The sequence below is a fragment of the Coregonus lavaretus genome (genome assembly GCF_964263955.1).
Source record: "Coregonus lavaretus genome assembly, chromosome: 3".
NCBI classification, from domain to species: Eukaryota; Metazoa; Chordata; class Actinopteri; order Salmoniformes; family Salmonidae; genus Coregonus; species Coregonus lavaretus.
The window spans coordinates 34,726,433-34,745,003 of NC_139990.1; the positions used below are offsets into that span (position 1 = coordinate 34,726,433).

Consider the following 18,571-nt stretch of genomic DNA (forward strand, 5'->3'; position numbering starts at 1 on the left):
GGTATATAACAAAGTATTGAGAAACTTTTGTTATTGACCAAATACTTATTTTCCACCATAATTTGCAAATAAATTCATTAAAAATCCTACAATGTGATTATCTGGAGAATTTTTTTTTCATTTTGTCTGTCATAGTTGACGTGTACCTATGATGAAAATCTGATCTTTTTAAGTGGGAGAACTTGTACAATTGGTGGCTGACTAAATACTTTTTTCCCCTGTCGTATCTGATGAGTGGTGGCCATTATTGCTGATGAACAAAAGGAGTCTGCTCATACTGAACATTGATCATAAGGTTTATTCAGATCACAAGCTTCAGCATGGGTGACAGACTCGCGAGGTCTGGAGAACAGTGTCCTCCCATTCTAGGGGCTGCTCTGGGGTTTATTGTCTAAAACCCTTCTTATATAGACAATACCAAAATAAGGGTTACCCCCTCTTCTGGCCAATCACCAGTCTCTCCTCGGGCGTCACCCTCCAAGCGGCACATTTCAAATAACATCATAAAACATCCCCCCTCTGGCCTGAACAACCAACATTCCATTTCGTCATGAAAAACATTTAACAAAGACATAATTTTAATACACTACACCCCCACTGTATGGATGCAAGGACTGACCATCCATGAGATAAAAATGACAGTTTTAACCATGTTTTAAAGCTACAGTATACAGTGTTGGTTTACAATTACATTGTTTACAAACAGTTAAAGAAAACAAGCTTTTGTGGGTTTCTGACTGGGTAAGACTGTTGCCCATGAGGTATTTCTACTTTACATTCTTCAAGAATCAATGGCTACATATGAATAATTTAAACTCAAAAAATTGACGTACCAAACCCATATTGCCCCTTTAATGGATTAAATTGAATTAATGAATACATCAGACAGCCAGATGGGGGCATGTCCCCGCATGGGGGGTCCAGAGGGGGGCTTGGCCCTGAATGCATTAATTGGAGAATTTGGAATTTTTCAAACACCTGTAACAGCTTTTTCCTGCAATCTAGAGCCATAATCATTACGCTTAATTCTATGCATACCTCTTGAGCTGTCTGTATCCTCCTGACTGGTGGTTATTCTTAGAAACTAAATGTATCTTCTAAAATTTGAGCAAAATATTTAAAGGAATATAAGTCTTATTCAGTACATTTAGTAATTGCTTGCTTTTCTAAAGCAACAACAAATCTGATTTTTGTTGTATCTCTGTAACACTTCTAGCCACCTAACAATTGTATGAAGTTGGCTTTAGCTAGCCCAGACAGGTTCCCTATCTCCCAACCTCATAACTAGCTACCAAGAAGCCATTTCAGGCTATCATTCAAGTTAGAGTAGCTAGCTTGTCTAACTAAGCTGGCATGCCTGCTGGCAAGGTTGGTAGACTTTAGAAAAGCCTCTGGTGTCCTGAGCGAGTGAGTACCAAGAGGGTGGTAAGGTTGGGCAGAACTTCCGCCCCTGCCCATTGAAGAAGTGGCCCAACTAGCTGGTCTGGCTAAAGAATGGGAGGGGCTTTCACCTGTAGTGAAAAGGTGTACCCTAGCCTGAGCGAGGACAGAGAGGAGCAAACATACTTAGGGCCAGCACTGAAAATCCAGAGACCGTGAGAGAGGACAGAGAGGGAGGGAATGAGAGACAGACACCAAGATCGATCAAAGAGCAAAAGATTTGAGAAGCATCCAGCTCCAAGATGCCAGCTCTATGGCACTCCACGTTCTTCCTGGTGATGGTGCTGCTTGCCATCAGTAGGCCCAGCCTGGCATCTCAGGCAGGGAATGATGACCTTCAGATGGGCACAGAGCACAGGACAGACAAGGGCACAGAAAATGGAACACAGAATCTTATCACCACCCTGCCCATCGTCACCTGGAACTGGCAAGAAATTCAATTCCCGTACTTGGTGGCACTCTGGATCCTGGTCAGCTGGCTCTGCAAACTCTGTGAGTACCATACATCTACATCCCCTTCCCCAGGCTACTTATCTTTATAGCACTTCATCGTACCATAGATCGCCATCCCCTAGTCACCCTCTGAGAGTTTTAAAAGATGTTAAACCAAGTTGGTGTCAGCTTAAGACAACTGACTTTACACTGTCATAACACAGCCAATTTAACTGTGTGTTAGTGTAGAATTGTACAGGATTTATGTGTTTCGACAGGAAAGCTGAGGAAAACTTTGGTAGAGTCTGGCAAGTGATAATGTAATTTGTGCAAATGTGTATGTAGGTACAGATGTTAGTTATGGAGTTTCAGCTTTTGAAGGTGAATGGTTAAAGGTAATGGAGTATCCACAGTGTTGTGTTGTCATTAGCGTTGTCAGTGTACACAACGGACACAATTGAGATGTGACGTTAGTTACACTCTGTGTATAGGTACATATACAGTAGATACAGTGCCTTGCAAAAGTATTCCCCTTGGCGTTCTTCCTATTTTGTTGCATTACAACCTGTAATTTAAATGGATTTTTATTTGGATTTCATGTAATGGACATACACAAAATAGTCCAAATTGGTGAAGTGAAATGAAAAAAATAACTTGTTTCAAAACATTCAAAAAAATAAATAATGGAAAAGTGGTGTGTGCATATGTATTCATCCCCTTTGCTATGAAGCCCATAAATAAGATCTGGTGTGATAAGTTGCGTCAATTCAAATCTGGTATTGGAACAAAAAGAGGTCAATACACGTCTTCTAAAATAGACTAGTATTTTAATTAATGCAAACACTTCAATGGTAAATATGATGTTCGTAAATACGGGTCCACTGAAATACCACGCAGGGCAGACAGAGAACTGGTCCATTGTTATAAGTTCTTCTTAAAATACTCTGACAGAGATAGTTCCCGCTCCCTGCTGGCCTATCAAAGTAGAGACTGAGCCTGGTTTAGACTTACTCAGCCTATCGCTGGTCCCAGCCCCTTGGTGCTTCACTGTTGCCAGGTGTTCAGTTGTTTTGCAACTTCAGACATAGTCTGTTCCTCTCCACTGTAGCAGAACACATGTCCTTGAGCGTTCTAACAAAGAGGCTGTGTTTGTGTGAGTCACAAGCCTGTCTCAGCCTACCCCCATAACAGTTCCCCACATTAATCACAGCTTGTTATATTAAACAGTCTATATCAGTACAGCACAAATCTATTATGTTTAATCATTAATGCTTTCTTATTAAGCTAACAGCACATCTAAAATATAAGATAATAATATCCCACAATCCCCCTTTTCACACCCACTGGGTGTGAACCCAAAATAAGAAAACCCAAAATAAGAAATTTCAGGGAAATTTAGGATTCCCCCTTTTGACACCCACTAGGGTGTCACTCATTAAAATACAATACAAACAAAAATAATCAAACTTGTATTAATATAAAACATAAACAGGGAAGTAAACTTTGGCCCCCTTTAGACACCCACTAGGGTGTCACTCCACCACCTCACCAATAGCAAACCAAGGGTCATACTTGTCAACCCCATCTCAGTGTCTGCATCCCCTTCTTGAGCCCCTAGGAGGGGCATCATACCAGCCATATGCACGACATCTGTAACAGACTTTCTCAGACAAGGAATTACACAGGCAGTACAGCACATTAATATTAGAAACACAACTACTAGGGTCAGAAATCCAGTAACCACCAATGATGCGAACTTACCAAACCACTCCCCCAACCAGGAGAACAGTCCGTTTCCCTCCATTCCAGCCATGCTCTTCATTTCAGCTGATAGTTTATCTAAACCAACTAGGGCTTTAGAGATACTCCCGTCAGGACTGGTATTGTTAGGGATAAACGTACAACAATGGCTTACCATTCTATAGACACCACCCCTTTCTGCCTGATCTAGAGCCAACCTCTTTTTACTAAGTCATAAGAGTGAGATGGCGGATAATTGTTCAAAAGATCCCTTCTGTTGCATCCCTAGTCCAGCCAATAAATCGTTGTTGGTCGTAATAGATATAATTAATCCAATTCACAATTTTGTTTATTGTCACCCACCAAAAGAACGTGGTAGTAAACCCTTCCCCTAATTGTTTCATAGCTCGGTATCCATCCGATACCCCCTTTGGTAGCCCAATCGCATCCATCTAAATAGGGCTATTCTCCTTCTTGTTAAAACTCCTCCTACATCTGTTTAATCCTTGTTTCCTGGTGACTAATTCTAACTAGCTGAATCAGTAGAACCAGGGCGCACGTATCTAGCCACCCCTTTGGAATTCTCTGCCTTACACTGCCCTTACTGGCACATGCCCACCACACATCAGTTACAGGGGCTGTAAGGTTCAGAATTCTCTCCTGTGCTTCCGAACTTAAGTCTGTCACATTACTACTATCTCCAATTGATAATTGGTGATGTCTTTGTTTCTCTTTACCCCCCATCTGGATGTTCAGTCCCACCCGGTCTCATATCCCCATCCCCAAGTGTGTTTAAACACTTGAGTCTAGGAACAATCCGCCGTGGGGGCCGAACACGAATATAATAGGATTTTATAATCCCAATTTGTTTATTGACATGTACCCCACTCATTGGCTACATCCCCAACCCTTATTTTGAATCTGACAGTCTGCCCTTCTCTGACTCCTATTTTGTAGGCCACTCGTCCTTAAAGGTCAGTATGTCGGGTCGCTTCTCTTCTCTTTTACTTCTTAACAATGGTAAGGGCATAGCATAATTGGTGGTGGATCTTGACATATCAAGACCATTACCGAGACTATGATGCAACCCAAGTTATCCATATTCCCAAAAACCGCCAACCCTCTCCTGTCCTCAGTCTTTCTGCTTGGTACTACCCCAAACTCACACCCTGAGAACACACTACAGTGATGATAGGTCGGGGTAGGAGATCTTCGTTAACAGAGGTGATCCCCAGACCCTATTGGGTCAGTTCTTCTCTCTAACTCTGCATGTCAGTTCTTCTCTCTAACTCTGCATGTGTTCAATGGTGCTTGTATGTGTTCTTACCTCTTTGCAGTGGGTAACGTGGACCCAGGTTGCTCTTTCTGCTATTCTAATGGCAAAGGCAGTGACCAATATAACCTGATAGGGCCCTTGTCAACAGGCCTGCTTCCAGTTTTTCTTCTTTAGGGACTGGATGCTCACCAGTCACCTGGTTAGATAGAGTGGGTCACCTTCTCCTTTAGTTCACCAGTGGGGCACAAAACCTCTGACATACGGGTGTGGTTAATAAACTATCTTCACACATGTTCAGCTCTCAATTTCTATTTCTGACTTTTTTTGTAAAAATATTTTGTCCTCTCCTTCGTGTATATTTATTATTTAATCCTACCATCTACTTATCATCCCCCTTTTGACACATGTTTTGCCCATGTGTCAATATTACCACCTACCTAAACAATCACTTAGGTAATATTGGTAATTTATCATCAAATTGCCATCCCTTATTTATTTTTGAGACTGTCCCTTGCTTCTTTATTGCTCCAATCTTCCTGATCTCATTACTAAATAAATGATCTAGGTAAATTGTTTCGCATTAGATTGTGCCTTCCTCTGATTACTGCAGCTCATTGCATTAATTTAGTTTCAAATACCAACTTGTTGTTTATTAAAGCATACTAAAAATGAAATTTAAATGACAACATTTGATAATACCTCAATTTACTTCTATCCCGTAAAAGTAATCCAAGATTAGTACAATTGACTAGCAACAGGTATCCCTCATTCAGGGAAAGCTCTCTCTCTCTTCTGTTATTTTATGGTTCAAATCATATATATTATTACCAAATTATAATCTTCTTCACACTTTTCACAGTATTATAAATTACCCTCAACTTAGTTTATTTTCCTATCTTAAAGTCCTCCTCTCATGCCTTTAGAATGTACTAGTGTGGATGATTAATTAACACCAGAAAGTTAAAGCAGAGTTCAGAGGCAATTGAAATTATTCAACGAACTGTTCCATCCCATAGTATACCAAACATTACCATTATTCTAAATATTTCATAAATGTTACTTATCCCAAGTGTTCATTAAGTCCTCATGACATTCATTCTCATAAGAAATCATATATACCCCAAACTCAGCCAAAACCGAAAAACTCCATAAAATTCACTGTGCGTGCTCCTCCAAGACCTATCACCCTTGACCTGCTGAAAACCCCCCAAAATTGAAACAACAAGGCTTTATAAACATCATACTAGGTGTGTTGTTTTTTGTTTGAAAAACCCTATTTGAAAAACAACAACCACAAATAGCCAGGCCCCACTTGATTTGGTAGCTCACTGCCTAACTTCACTACTGCTCCCCCTCGCCCTGGGCAACATTCCAATGAGATAAGCTAATCTCTTTCTCCTGGTTATAATTTTGTTAACCTTCAATTACCATCAGTAATCTAAAGATGGTAGTACACACAAAACATGATACAGATATCCCCAGTCCTAACCCATCAATAATTGTTTGTATCAATCTAATTCCTCATAACTAATCCATAAAACCACTCAAAATTCCTTGAGTATACAATTATTATTTAATTGATTACCCTAACATGTGATCTCATCTCAAATGATCCATTATCAATTATTTGATCAACCCCCTAAGAAAATATGTCTCCCCTTCTATTGTTCCTGTCCCCCCTGTAAATGTCATATTTCATTTTTTAGCCAATACAATCACGGTTACATCAAAAGTAATGCAATGTCTATAATAGGGTGTAAGGTAAATTATTCCTGTTGTCTTTTTCAGCTAAACGTTTTATATCCCTCAGTTAATGGTATTTTCTCCCTAATATATCTTCATACTCTTCTCCTTTCCCTAAATGAGATTTAATCCCTTGCCTTTCCTCTACTATCCTTATATCATTACTGGATCAATGATATTAACTGTAATAACTATTAATAATAATTGTAATAACTACTTTAACATTAAATTGTGCCTTTTTCTGATAATGTTATAATTGTAGCCTATTGCATTACTTTAGTTTAAAATATATGTTTGTTTATTTAACAAATCTAGAACCCACTATAGGTTGGTGCTATTCCCTCAGCATAATAGCTAAAGCTACTTGCATCCCCTGGTCCCCGTAACGAAAATAAATTATTGTTCTAGAATTCACCAACTATTTGCATACACCACTGGTGTTAAGCAACCTATCGAATAAAGTAATAACAATTAGAATTTATCAAAGCACTGCCTTTCAGTCAAGTATTCAGACCTCCACTTGAAATCTTACAGCTCAATCTAACTCGCTTGACTGTCTCTACTTTTTTTTCTCCCGCTAACCAGAGCCATAAGTTATTCTCCTTTGTCCTCAACTCAATTTTCACAGCTCTATCGCCATTTCAGTTCGCTATTCAATTTCTTTAACTGTTCTCTCTGATTAGGCCCTTATTAATAAAACAAATACTTGCTATCGTTGATAAGCATACATTTAATGATATTCCTATCATTTGAACTATCTCTCACCCCTCCCCTTGCTCCTTCCTACACAACGGGGAAGGCGCGGGGACCTTGTAACATATTTTCATAGACCTTTCTAGAATACTTCTACTTAAGCTATCTAATTCAACCTTTCACATTTCTCAATCCACGTAGTAATCTAGGTCTATAGCCCCAATGCGAAAGCTTTACCCACTGTCCCTACCTGTGTTCGAACCAGGGACCCTCTACATACATTGCCAGTCACCCCACACAATCCGCAATGCTTTCAAAGTACGCCAAACAACCACTTCCATGTCGCACAACCAGCCACGTCATCACTCCCGACTAGCCAGCCCTTTCATCTCAAACACTAAATCCCCTAGTAGCAAAAATAAAACACTCTCAAACAGCGTTCTGCATTTACCTCTCATCGGGTTTAAAAACTAACGTAACAACATTAACCATCCTCTATTGCTGTAGTAACGTCTTGTTTGGTTCAGTTTATTTATTACGGAGTGTCCATAATACTTCTCTATTCTCAGTAGTTTAAGTCTCACCTCATTCAGTAACACAAAAATTCTCTCCCCGCACCTATTTCGGTTGAATAAGTGAGCCTTTCTATTTAACCCAAAACACGCTACAAATCGTCCATTCAACATCACCAAACTAAATACTCAGTAGTATCCGGTCACCACCCATACCAGCCGTCGAATTCCACTCATACATACAGATTTCACCTTATGCCATTGAAATGCCAAATAAACCATAATAGTTCAATGGAACCCTCTGTTGGCTCTCTACTATATTATACATTACTTCTATACCCACATTAGTTATGGTCCGATTACCCATTAAACCTTATCACATGATCAAACAACGGTACAACCTTAAACTCATATTCTCTACTTTCTCACCCATTACGTACGTCTACGTTCAGGTGAGCAAGTTCATACGTATATATCGTTAGAAATGTATAGGTACCTCTCAAATAATCGCTTCGTGGTGTTTTTAGCCAATTCTTAATCGACACAAATCACTTCTTAGTCTTTCCTGACTCTCCAAAAGCCATACTCTCGCTGTCTCTAGCCCCTCCCTCCTTTTGTTTCAAGGGTGGACTTCAGTACTTTCAGCACTCGTTCCGCCTCTGTGTGTCCTGCCATATTAATGTACACAATGCTTCCTTCTTTTTATTTCTATTCTAAGCGTTTTTAAAATTTTAGGTTCAAGTTTCTATTTCTCACTTTTAATACGTTTTATTTTAATTTCTCTACCTTAGTATATCTATTCCCAATTATCATTCACAAATTATACGGTTTAAACAACCACAAACCCAATAGTTATTCACAAATTATACAGTTTGGACAGCCACAGATGTCTTTAATTCCTAATTAGTTTTCTATCAATGTATACAGGTTTATTAATTTTAGTAACCCGCATTCACTCTTTTATTTCGTCTGCAAACACTATTTTATTACACTGGGATCATTCACACTCTCATGCATATGTCACGATCGCTTACAGACGAGAAGGACCAAGGCGCAGCGTGATATGCATTCATATTTATTTACGGCTAAACACACGACAAAACAACAAACGAAACGTGAAGTCCAAGGTAGCATTCAAACAACATACCTTACACGGAACAAGATGCCACAACTAACAGGTGCCAAAAGGCTGCCTAAGTATTGTCCCCAATCAGAGACAACGAGCAACAGTTGCCTCTGATTGGGAACCACACAGGCCAACATAGATCTACACATTCTAGATCTTAAACATAGAACATCGACATAGCAAACACAACACAGAAAATACACACCCTGACTCAACAAATACAAGTCCTCAGAGTCAGGGCGTGACAGCATACGACACCCTATACTTTAAAGTGCTCCTCCGATCTGGGCCGTACCCCCAAGTACAACTCCCTGCCGAAGCGCAACACTATAGTGTACTTTAAAGTGCTCCTACGATTCTAGCCGTACTAGTTACGGACCTTGCCGATAGCGCAACACTATCTAAAATTGTAAGTGTCCCTCTGATCCTAGCCGTACCCTCGTAGTTACGATCCTTGCCAGTAGCGTTTAGACCAATAATTCCCTATATCCCACAGTTCCCACCCCCGGTGGTCCTAGCCTGGGGATTTCAGTATTTTCTCCGATCCTAGCCGTACCCCCGCAGTTACGGACCTTGCCGTTAGAACAATAATCTATGGTACCATGGTTTAACATCACATTCACCACAGGTTTGCATGTCACAATATGGTGCTTATCTACTCATAATAGTTTCATAATTTAGTTCACTTACATCAGAAAGGTGTTTCACAAAATTAATTTGGATAAAGGCAATGTGCAGAACTTTAGTTATATAACAATAGGTGTCTGCTTACCTGTTTTTAGTAGTCCGGACTCTTTGTGAAACACACCGTCCAATGACAGAGATGTCCAATGGGCCGGACAATACCCAGCGAAGTCCCTCTACCAGATCACGTTGGTGGTCACCAATTGATAAGTTGCGTCAATTCAAATCTGGTATTGGAACAAAAAGAGGTCAATACACGTCTTCTAAAATAGACTAGTATTTTAATTAATGCAAACACTTCAGTGGTAAATATGATGTTCGTATATACGGGTCCACTGAAATACCACGCAGGGCAGACAGAGAACTGGTCCATTGTTATAAGTTCTTCTTTAAATACTCTGACAGAGATAGTTCCCGCTCCCTGCTGGCCTATCAGAGTAGAGACTGAGCGTGATTTAGACTTACTCAGCCTATCGTTGGCGCACAGGCTGGTCCCAGGCCCTTGGCGCTTCACTGTTGCCAGGTGTTTAGTTGTTTTGCAACTTCAGACATAGTCTGTTCCTCTCCACTGTAGCAGAACACATGTCCTTGAGCATTCTAACAAAGAGGCTGTGTTTGTGTGAGTCACAAGCCTGTCTCAGCCTACCCCCATAACAGTTCCCCACATTAATCACAGCTTGTTATGTTAAACAGTCTATATCAGTACAGCACAAACCTATTATGTTTCATCATTAACGCTTTGTTATTAAGCTAACAGCACATCTAAAATATAAGAGAATAATTTCCCACAGGTGCAACCAATTATCTTCAGAAGTCACGTAATTAGTTAAATAAAGTCCACCTGTTTGCAGTGGCTTGCAAAAGTATTCACCCCTCTTGGCATTTTTCCTATTTTGTTGCCTTAAAACCTGGAATTATATATATACATACTGAGACCATGTGACAGATCATGTGACACTTAGATTGCACACAGGTGGACTTTATTTAACTAATTATGTGACTTCTGAAGGTAATTGGTTGCACCAGATCTTATTTAGGGGCTTCATAGTAAAGGGGGTGAATACCTATGCACGCACCACTTTTCCGTTATTTATTTTTTTGAATGTTTTGAAACAAGTTATTTTTTTCATTTCACTTCACCAATTTGGACTATTGTGTGTATGTCCATTACATGAAATCCCAATAAAAATCCATTTAAATTACAGGTTGTAATGCCACAAAATAGGAAAAACGCCAAGGGGGATGAATACTTTTGCAAGGCACTGTACTTCATTTTTTCCTCAATTCATGCACTTTGGTTGGAGAGCAATGTAGCAGTGCTCCCTTCCCTTAGGATCTACATGCAAGAACATGATCAACTACCCAAATTGAGTACTAATCAACTGTAGACTGTATTGTGCACTCATCCTCTGTCACCAGTCTAACCAAAACACAACCAGGCTATAGCCACATTTATACCTGGTTCTAACATGCAACCTTTGTCCTGATCTGATTGTGCCTACATTTCTAGACAGGATTGGTGTAGACGATTAAAAGACTCATTGTGATCAGATCCTATAAGTGTAAGCAGACAAGATTAGGTCAAGATCAAGACAAGCTCAGGACGTAGGACGCATGCTAGGGGCATGTATAAACAGGGCTTCTGAAATTAATTCCCAGCCTATAGGCCTAGTTCTGGTAGGAATGGATAGAATAGGAATGGCTAATTAGCCTAACCTAGGGTTGACAACTTGGAATGGACTCAGACAATCCTTAAACTGTTTATTGATTTCTTCTATTCATGTAATTCAGTCATCAAAAAAATCTCCTGGACTGGCTTCACTGTTTGACAGGAGGTAAAAGCCCATTTCTGGTAAATCCAGTCCAAACTGGAAGGTTGGCAGTCCTGATTAGTAATCTGTAAAGAGACCTTACAAAGAGGGTTTTGTCATGGGTAGAACATCAAAAACATATTTGGCAGTGGTTACTTATGGAAATGTGATATTAAGCATTTCACTGCAAGCGTAATGTCATTTTGTACAATGATGAAAGTTTAAAGAACATTACAAAGCACATAAGTGTTCTGAAAACGTCTTCCTAGAGGTTGCTGTAGGTCGCCCTCAGGGCATTAGTAGAAGAAAAGCAGAAGGGTTAAAAGCAAACCTGAATGCTATAGCTCATGGTGACTCTATTGTAACCGGTATGAACTTCGCAAATGTTAAATATACACTACAAAGACCCAATTTTGTATTCCACAAGAATATGTACTGTCTACAACTTCCGGCCCCAAAATGCCCTATGTCTGACCTTTCCATCTTGCCAAGACTGAACCTTTCTAATCAGGTGTTAAAAATTGCATACTTATACATGCTTGATGGAACATGGGTCTCAAGGCCATAATCATGTTTAACATTTTAAAGGCTAAACAGCAAGCTGGGCGCTGGTTAAAATGATACATTGGGACATTAGTTAATTTATATGGCTAATAATGTGAATTTATGCATGCCATCTTTTCCCACCCTATTTAGCCATGGAGTTAAACATTTGGCTGTAAATTTACATTTACATTTACGTCATTTAGCAGACACTCTTATCCAGAGCAACTTACAAATTGGTGCATTCAACTTATGATAGCCAGTGGGACAACCACACAATTCTTTTTTTGTTGTTGATTTTTTAAAATATTTTTGGGTGGGGTAGGGGGGGGTAGAATTATTATTTTTATACTATTCCAGGTATTCCTTAAATCAAGTAGATAATAATAAACCCACCTCTATTTTATGTTAAAATTACATTTGATGTATTTATAATGTGTGAAAATAGATTACTCATAGGGTCTGTTATGCAAATGCACCTCAAGTTAATGGCTTCAGTTTCTAAACACTTCCAGCCAATGTGAAAATGTCCACCTGTTAGGTCTTACTAAGTCCAAAAGGCTTATGTGAGCACTGTGTGACATTGACTGCTGAATGTCAGTATATACATATACTGACACATACTGTATACTGACTTATTCACTTATATACATATTACAAGCTATGATAATAACAAACACAAACAAATCCAAGTAAAAAAAAGTTTCAGTTGGATTACCTGTGCCAACTGTGTAACGAGTAATATTTATTATGCTGATTGAGTATTATGCCTCCGTACCCAGCTCCTGACCGAAACAACATTGTCACTATGGAGTTCACCAGAATGTGAACAGTGTTCACATCACAAATACATAATGCCATTGTTTCCTACTTGACAAGTTTCTGTTGTACAGTATATCAATAACGTTAACGAATACATACAAATACGTACCCACAGATTTATTGTCCCATGTACACACACCTGCGTGAGAATGTGGTTATGAAACAGCCCTCTGTGGCCAGGTAAACAATGAACTTGTAAGCAGGAATCAGGAGGATACAATTATGGTCAGATTTGCCGAAGGGAGTGTGAGGGAGAGCCATGTGTGCGTTTCTGTGTGTGGCGTAAAGGTGATCTAGAATTTTGTCACCTCTAGTTGCACAGCTGACATATTGGTAAAAATTAGGTCAAACGGATTTCAGTTTCCCTACATGAAAATCACCAGCCACGAGAATCGCCACCTCTGGGTGTGCATTTTCTTGTGTCCTTATGGCCCTATACAGCTCGTTGAGTGCAGTCTTAGTGCCAGCATCGGTTTGTGGTGGTAAATAGACATCTACGAAAAATATAGATTAAAAATATATTGGTAAATGGTATGGTCTGCAGCTTATCATGAGGTATTCTAACTCTGGCAAGAAAAAACTTGAGACTTCCAACGTAGTCTAGTCAGGATGCTGGCTCGTCTGCCTCTTTTGCGCCGTTGCTTCCTCTTTCAAGTCCCAGGAATTAGTGCCTGGTCCGAATTAAGCAGAACGCCCAGAGCTGCCGACTCGTTGAAGTAGAAATTGCCATCCAAATTGAGGTTAGTGATCTCTGTTTTTGGTTATAGGCATTATGTACACAAAAAGTTAAGTGTGAAAAAAAGAGCATAATTGGTCGTAAAATGGCTGCTTTCCACTGCAGTGCCATCTTAGATCAATTGAGTTCTATTTTCAGATGTAAGAACGTTTTTTAAACATTGTCACCTTAGTTACATTGATATTTCTTAGTTGTACAGCCTTTCTTTAATGGTCAGATTGGATTGTCAAATCCGAATCCCGATCCAGAGGATCAGAATCTCATTTTTAATTTTTTTAAATCCCAATTCTATGGAAGCTTGTTCCCGCCACCAAAATAATAACATCTGACTACGAGTTATGAGATAGTAAGTCATTATTATGAGATAGTAAGTCGTTGTTATGAGATAGTAAGCCTGGAACGATGTCTGCGCTCACCTGAATCTAATTAGCATAATAACATATTAAACATATCTGTCCGTTTAAGCTAGAGATATCTGTTTTGCATTGGATGCGTCTCAATCCACCGCATCCGCCTATGTCGCACTTCCGCATCTGCGGTGAAAGGTGACAGAGCTAGAGCGATGTTTGTCAGACAATGAGAAATGTCGAAAATCGGTCTTCTCACAAAATCATGTTTCCTCTATGACTAAACAAGTGTCAGGAGACTCATCGGTACAACCAATCTGCCAACTTCTGTCTGTAGCGTCCATACCGTTTAGGCTACACACTAATATGACCCCTCTGTGCAAAGGTGAGACTCTCACGAACATGTACATGTCAGTTTTGTTTTGATCTAGGTCGCCACAGGCCTCACAAGACTTGTCTGAAGGTCCCCGGTACCAGTTGAAAAAATGAATGGAAGTACAGTACATGGAGACTGTTTTACTGCCAAAAATATGGGGTTAGAAACTCTGATATAGGAGAGACACTTCAGAACAAACTTCATTTTTATATTTTGGGGGCTATCTGTTATTCAATGAATTTTTTTCCTCAAATAATATATATATATGTATACAGTGGGGGAAAAAAGTATTTAGTCAGCCACCAATTGTGCAAGTTCTCCCACTTAAAAAGATGAGAGGCCTGTAATTTTCATCATAGGTACACGTCAACTATGACAGACAAAATGAGGAAAACAAATCCAGAAAATCACATTGTAGGATTTTTTATGAATTTATTTGCAAATTATGGTGGAAAATAAGTATTTGGTCAATAACAAAAGTTTCTCAATACTTTGTTATATACCCTTTGTTGGCAATGACACAGGTCAAACGTTTTCTGTAAGTCTTCACACCGTTTTCACACACTGTTGCTGGTATTTTGGCCCATTCCTCCATGCAGATCTCCTCTAGAGCAGTGATGTTTTGGGGCTGTCGCTGGGCAACACAGACTTTCAACTCCCTCCAAAGATTTTATATGGGGTTGAGATCTGGAGACTGGCTAGGCCACTCCAGGACCTTGAAATGCTTCTTACGAAGCCACTCCTTCATTGCCCGGGCGGTGTGTTTGGGATCATTGTCATGCTGAAAGACCCAGCCACGTTTCATCTTCAATGCCCTTGCTGATGGAAGGAGGTTTTCACTCAAAATCTCACAATACATGGCCCCATTCATTCTTTCCTTTACACGGATCAGTCGTCCTGGTCCCTTTGCAGAAAAACAGCCCCAAAGCATGATGTTTCCACCCCCATGCTTCACAGTAGGTATGGTGTTCTTTGGATGCAACTCAGCATTCTTTGTCCTCCAAACACGACGAGTTGAGTTTTTACCAAAAAGTTATATTTTGGTTTCATCTGACCATATGACATTCTCCCAATCCTCTTCTGGATCATCCAAATGCACTCTAGCAAACTTCAGACGGGCCTGGACATGTACTGGCTTAAGCAGGGGGACACGTCAAACACTGCAGGATTTGAGTCCCTGGCGGCGTAGTGTGTTACTGATGGTAGGATTTGTTACTTTGGTCCCAGCTCTCTGCAGGTCATTCACTAGGTCCCCCCGTGTGGTTCTGGGATTTTTGCTCACCGTTCTTGTGATCATTTTGACCCCACGGGGTGAGATCTTGCATGGAGCCCCAGATCGAGGGAGATTATCAGTGGTCTTGTATGTCTTCCATTTCCTAATAATTGCTCCCACAGTTGATTTCTTCAAACCAAGCTGCTTACCTATTGCATATTCCGCCTTCCCAGCCTGGTGCAGGTCTACAATTTTGTTTCTGGTGTCCTTTGACAGCTCTTTGGTCTTGGCCATAGTGGAGTTTGGATTGTGACTGTTTGAGGTTGTGGACAGGTGTCTTTTATACTGATAACAAGTTCAAACAGGTGCCATTAATACAGGTAATGGGTGGAGGACAGAGGAGCCTCTTAAAGAAGAAGTTACAGGTCTGTGAGAGCCAGAAATCTTGCTTGTTTGTAGGTGACCAAATACTTATTTTCCACCATAATCTGCAAATAAATTCATTAAAAATCCTACAATGTGATTTTCTGGAAAAAATTTTCTAAATTTGTCTGTCATAGTTGACGTGTACCTATGATGAAAATTATAGGCCTCTCTCATCTTTTTAAGTGGGAGAACTTGCACAATTGGTGGCTGTAGTGGAACAGGTTGAGAGCTTCAAGTTCCTTGGTGTCCACATCACCAACGAACTATCATGGTCCAAACACACCAAGACAGTCGTGAAGAGGGCACGACAAAGCCTATTCCCCCTCAGGAGACTAAAAAGATTTGGCATGGGTCCTCAGATCCTCAAAAAATTCTACAGCTGCACCATCGAGAGCATCCTGACTGCTTGCATCACCGCCTGGTATGGCAACTGCTTGGCCTCTGACCGCAAGGCACTACAGAGGGTAGTGAGTACGGCCCAGTACATCACTGGGGCAAAGCTCCCTGCCATCCAGGACCTCTATACCAGGCGGTGTCAGAGGAAGGCCCTCAAAATTGTCAAAGACTCCAGCCACCCTAGTCATAGACTGTTCTCTCTGCTACCGCACGGCAAGCGGTACCGGAGTGCCAAGTCTAGGTCCAAAAGACTTCTCAACAGCTTCTACCCCCAAGCCATAAGACTCCTGAACAGCTAATCATGGCTACCCGGACTATTTGCACTGCCCCCCCACCCCATCCTTTTTACGCTGCTGCTACTCTGTTAAGTATTTATGCATAGTCACTTTAACTCTACCCACATGTACATATTACCTCAACTACCTCAACTAGCCGGTGCCCCCGCACATTGACTATGCAACGGTACCCCCCTGTATATATAGCCTCCCTACTGTCACTTTATTTTACTGTATATATAGCCTCCCTACTGTCACTTTATTTTACTTCTGCTCTTTTTTTCTCAACACTTTTTTGTTGTTGTTTTATTCTTACTTTTTTGTTTAAAATAAATGCACTGTTGGTTAAGGGCTGTAAGTAAGCATTTCACTGTAATGTCTGCACCTGTTGTATTCGGCGCATGTGACCAATAAAATTTGATTTGATTTGATTTGATTTGACTAAATACTTGTTTCCCCCACTGTATATATATATATATATATATATATATATATATATATATTTATATTATGTTTTTTTATACTTCAAGGGATCTTAAAATTCAAAATCAAATAGCTAAATGATCCTTGGTATGACCTTCTTAAAACAGTTCCCCCCGGCTTAGACTCTGATGGGTTAAAGGGCCAATCTGGGATTCAAACAATATCCCCGCCACTTTATTGGGTAAAAAGCTGAGGAATGGGGCAGGAGAAATGTAACAACTCTTAAATAAATATAGACGCAAGGACTCTCTCACATGGATGCAAGGACTGACCATCCATGAGATAAAAATGATAGTTTTAACCATGTTTTAAAGCTACAGTATACAGTGTTGGTTTACAATTACATTGTTTACAAACAGTTAATGAAAACAAGCTTTTGTGGGTTTCTGACGGGGTAAGACTGTTGCTCATGAGGTATTTCTACTTTACATTCTTCAAGAATCAATGGCTATATATTAATAATTGAAAACGCAAAAAATTGACGTACCAATCCCATATTGCCCCTTTAATGGATTAAATTGAATTAATGAATACATCAGACAGCCAGATGGGGGCATGGCCCCGCATGGCTCTGTCGCAGCCGGTTCTGTCGCAGCCGGCTCTGTCGCAGCCGGCCGCGACCGGGAGACTCATGGGCGGCGCACAATTGGCCCAGCGTCGTCCAGGGTAGGGGAGGGAATGGCCGGCAGGGATGTAGCTCAGTTGATAGAGCATGGCGTTTGCAACGCCAGGGTTGTGGGTTTGATTCCCACGGGGGGCCAGTATAAAAAAAATTATATATTCACTAACTGTAAGTCGCTCTGGATAAGAGCGTCTGCTAAATGACTAAAATGTAAATGTAAATGTCCAGAGGGGGGCTTGGCATTGCATGCATAAGTTGGAGAATTTGGAATTTTTCAAACACCTGTCACAGCTTTTTCATGCAATCTAGAGCCATAATCATTACACTTAATTCTATGCATACCTCTTGAGCTGTCTGTATCCTCCTGACTGGTGGTTATTCTTAGAAACTAAATGTATCTGCAAAAATTTGAGCAAAATATTTAAAGGAATATGAGTCTTATTCAGTACATTTAGTAATTGCTTGCTTTTCTAAAGCAACAACAAATCTGAGGGGGCACATGTCCCTGTGCCCCCTCAGATGGGGGCACAGGGACATGTGCCCCCTCAGATTTTTGTTGTATCTCTGTAACACTTCTAGCCACCTAGCAATTTTATGAAGTTGGCTTTAGCTAGCCCAGATAGGGAACCTATCTCCCAACCTCATAACTAGCTACCAAGAAGCCATTTCAGGCTATCATTCAAGTTAGAGTAGCTAGCTTGTCTAACTAAGCTGGTATGCCTGCTGGCAAGGCTGGTAGACTTTAGAAAAGCCTCTGGTGTCCTGAGCCAGTGAGTACCAAGAGGGTGGTAAGGTTGGGCAGATCTTCCGCCCCTGCCCATTGAAGAAGTGGCCCAACTAGCTGGTCTGGCTAAAGAATGGGAGGGGCTTTCACC

At 40.4% G+C, this 18,571-nt stretch overlaps 1 protein-coding gene across 1 annotated transcript in view; it reads left to right on the forward strand.

Annotated features, from left to right (window-relative positions):
• Positions 1 to 1,682: 1,682 nt before the first annotated feature.
• LOC311107124 (sodium/hydrogen exchanger 3-like) overlaps positions 1,683 to 18,571 on the forward strand; it is a gene marked incomplete at both ends in the record, with an annotated part of 81,892 nt that continues 65,003 nt past the window's right edge. The window contains one exon of the mRNA XM_084149622.1: positions 1,683 to 1,932. Within this exon, the coding sequence (XP_084005748.1) occupies positions 1,683 to 1,932 (250 nt within the window). The remainder of the gene's footprint in view (positions 1,933 to 18,571) is intronic.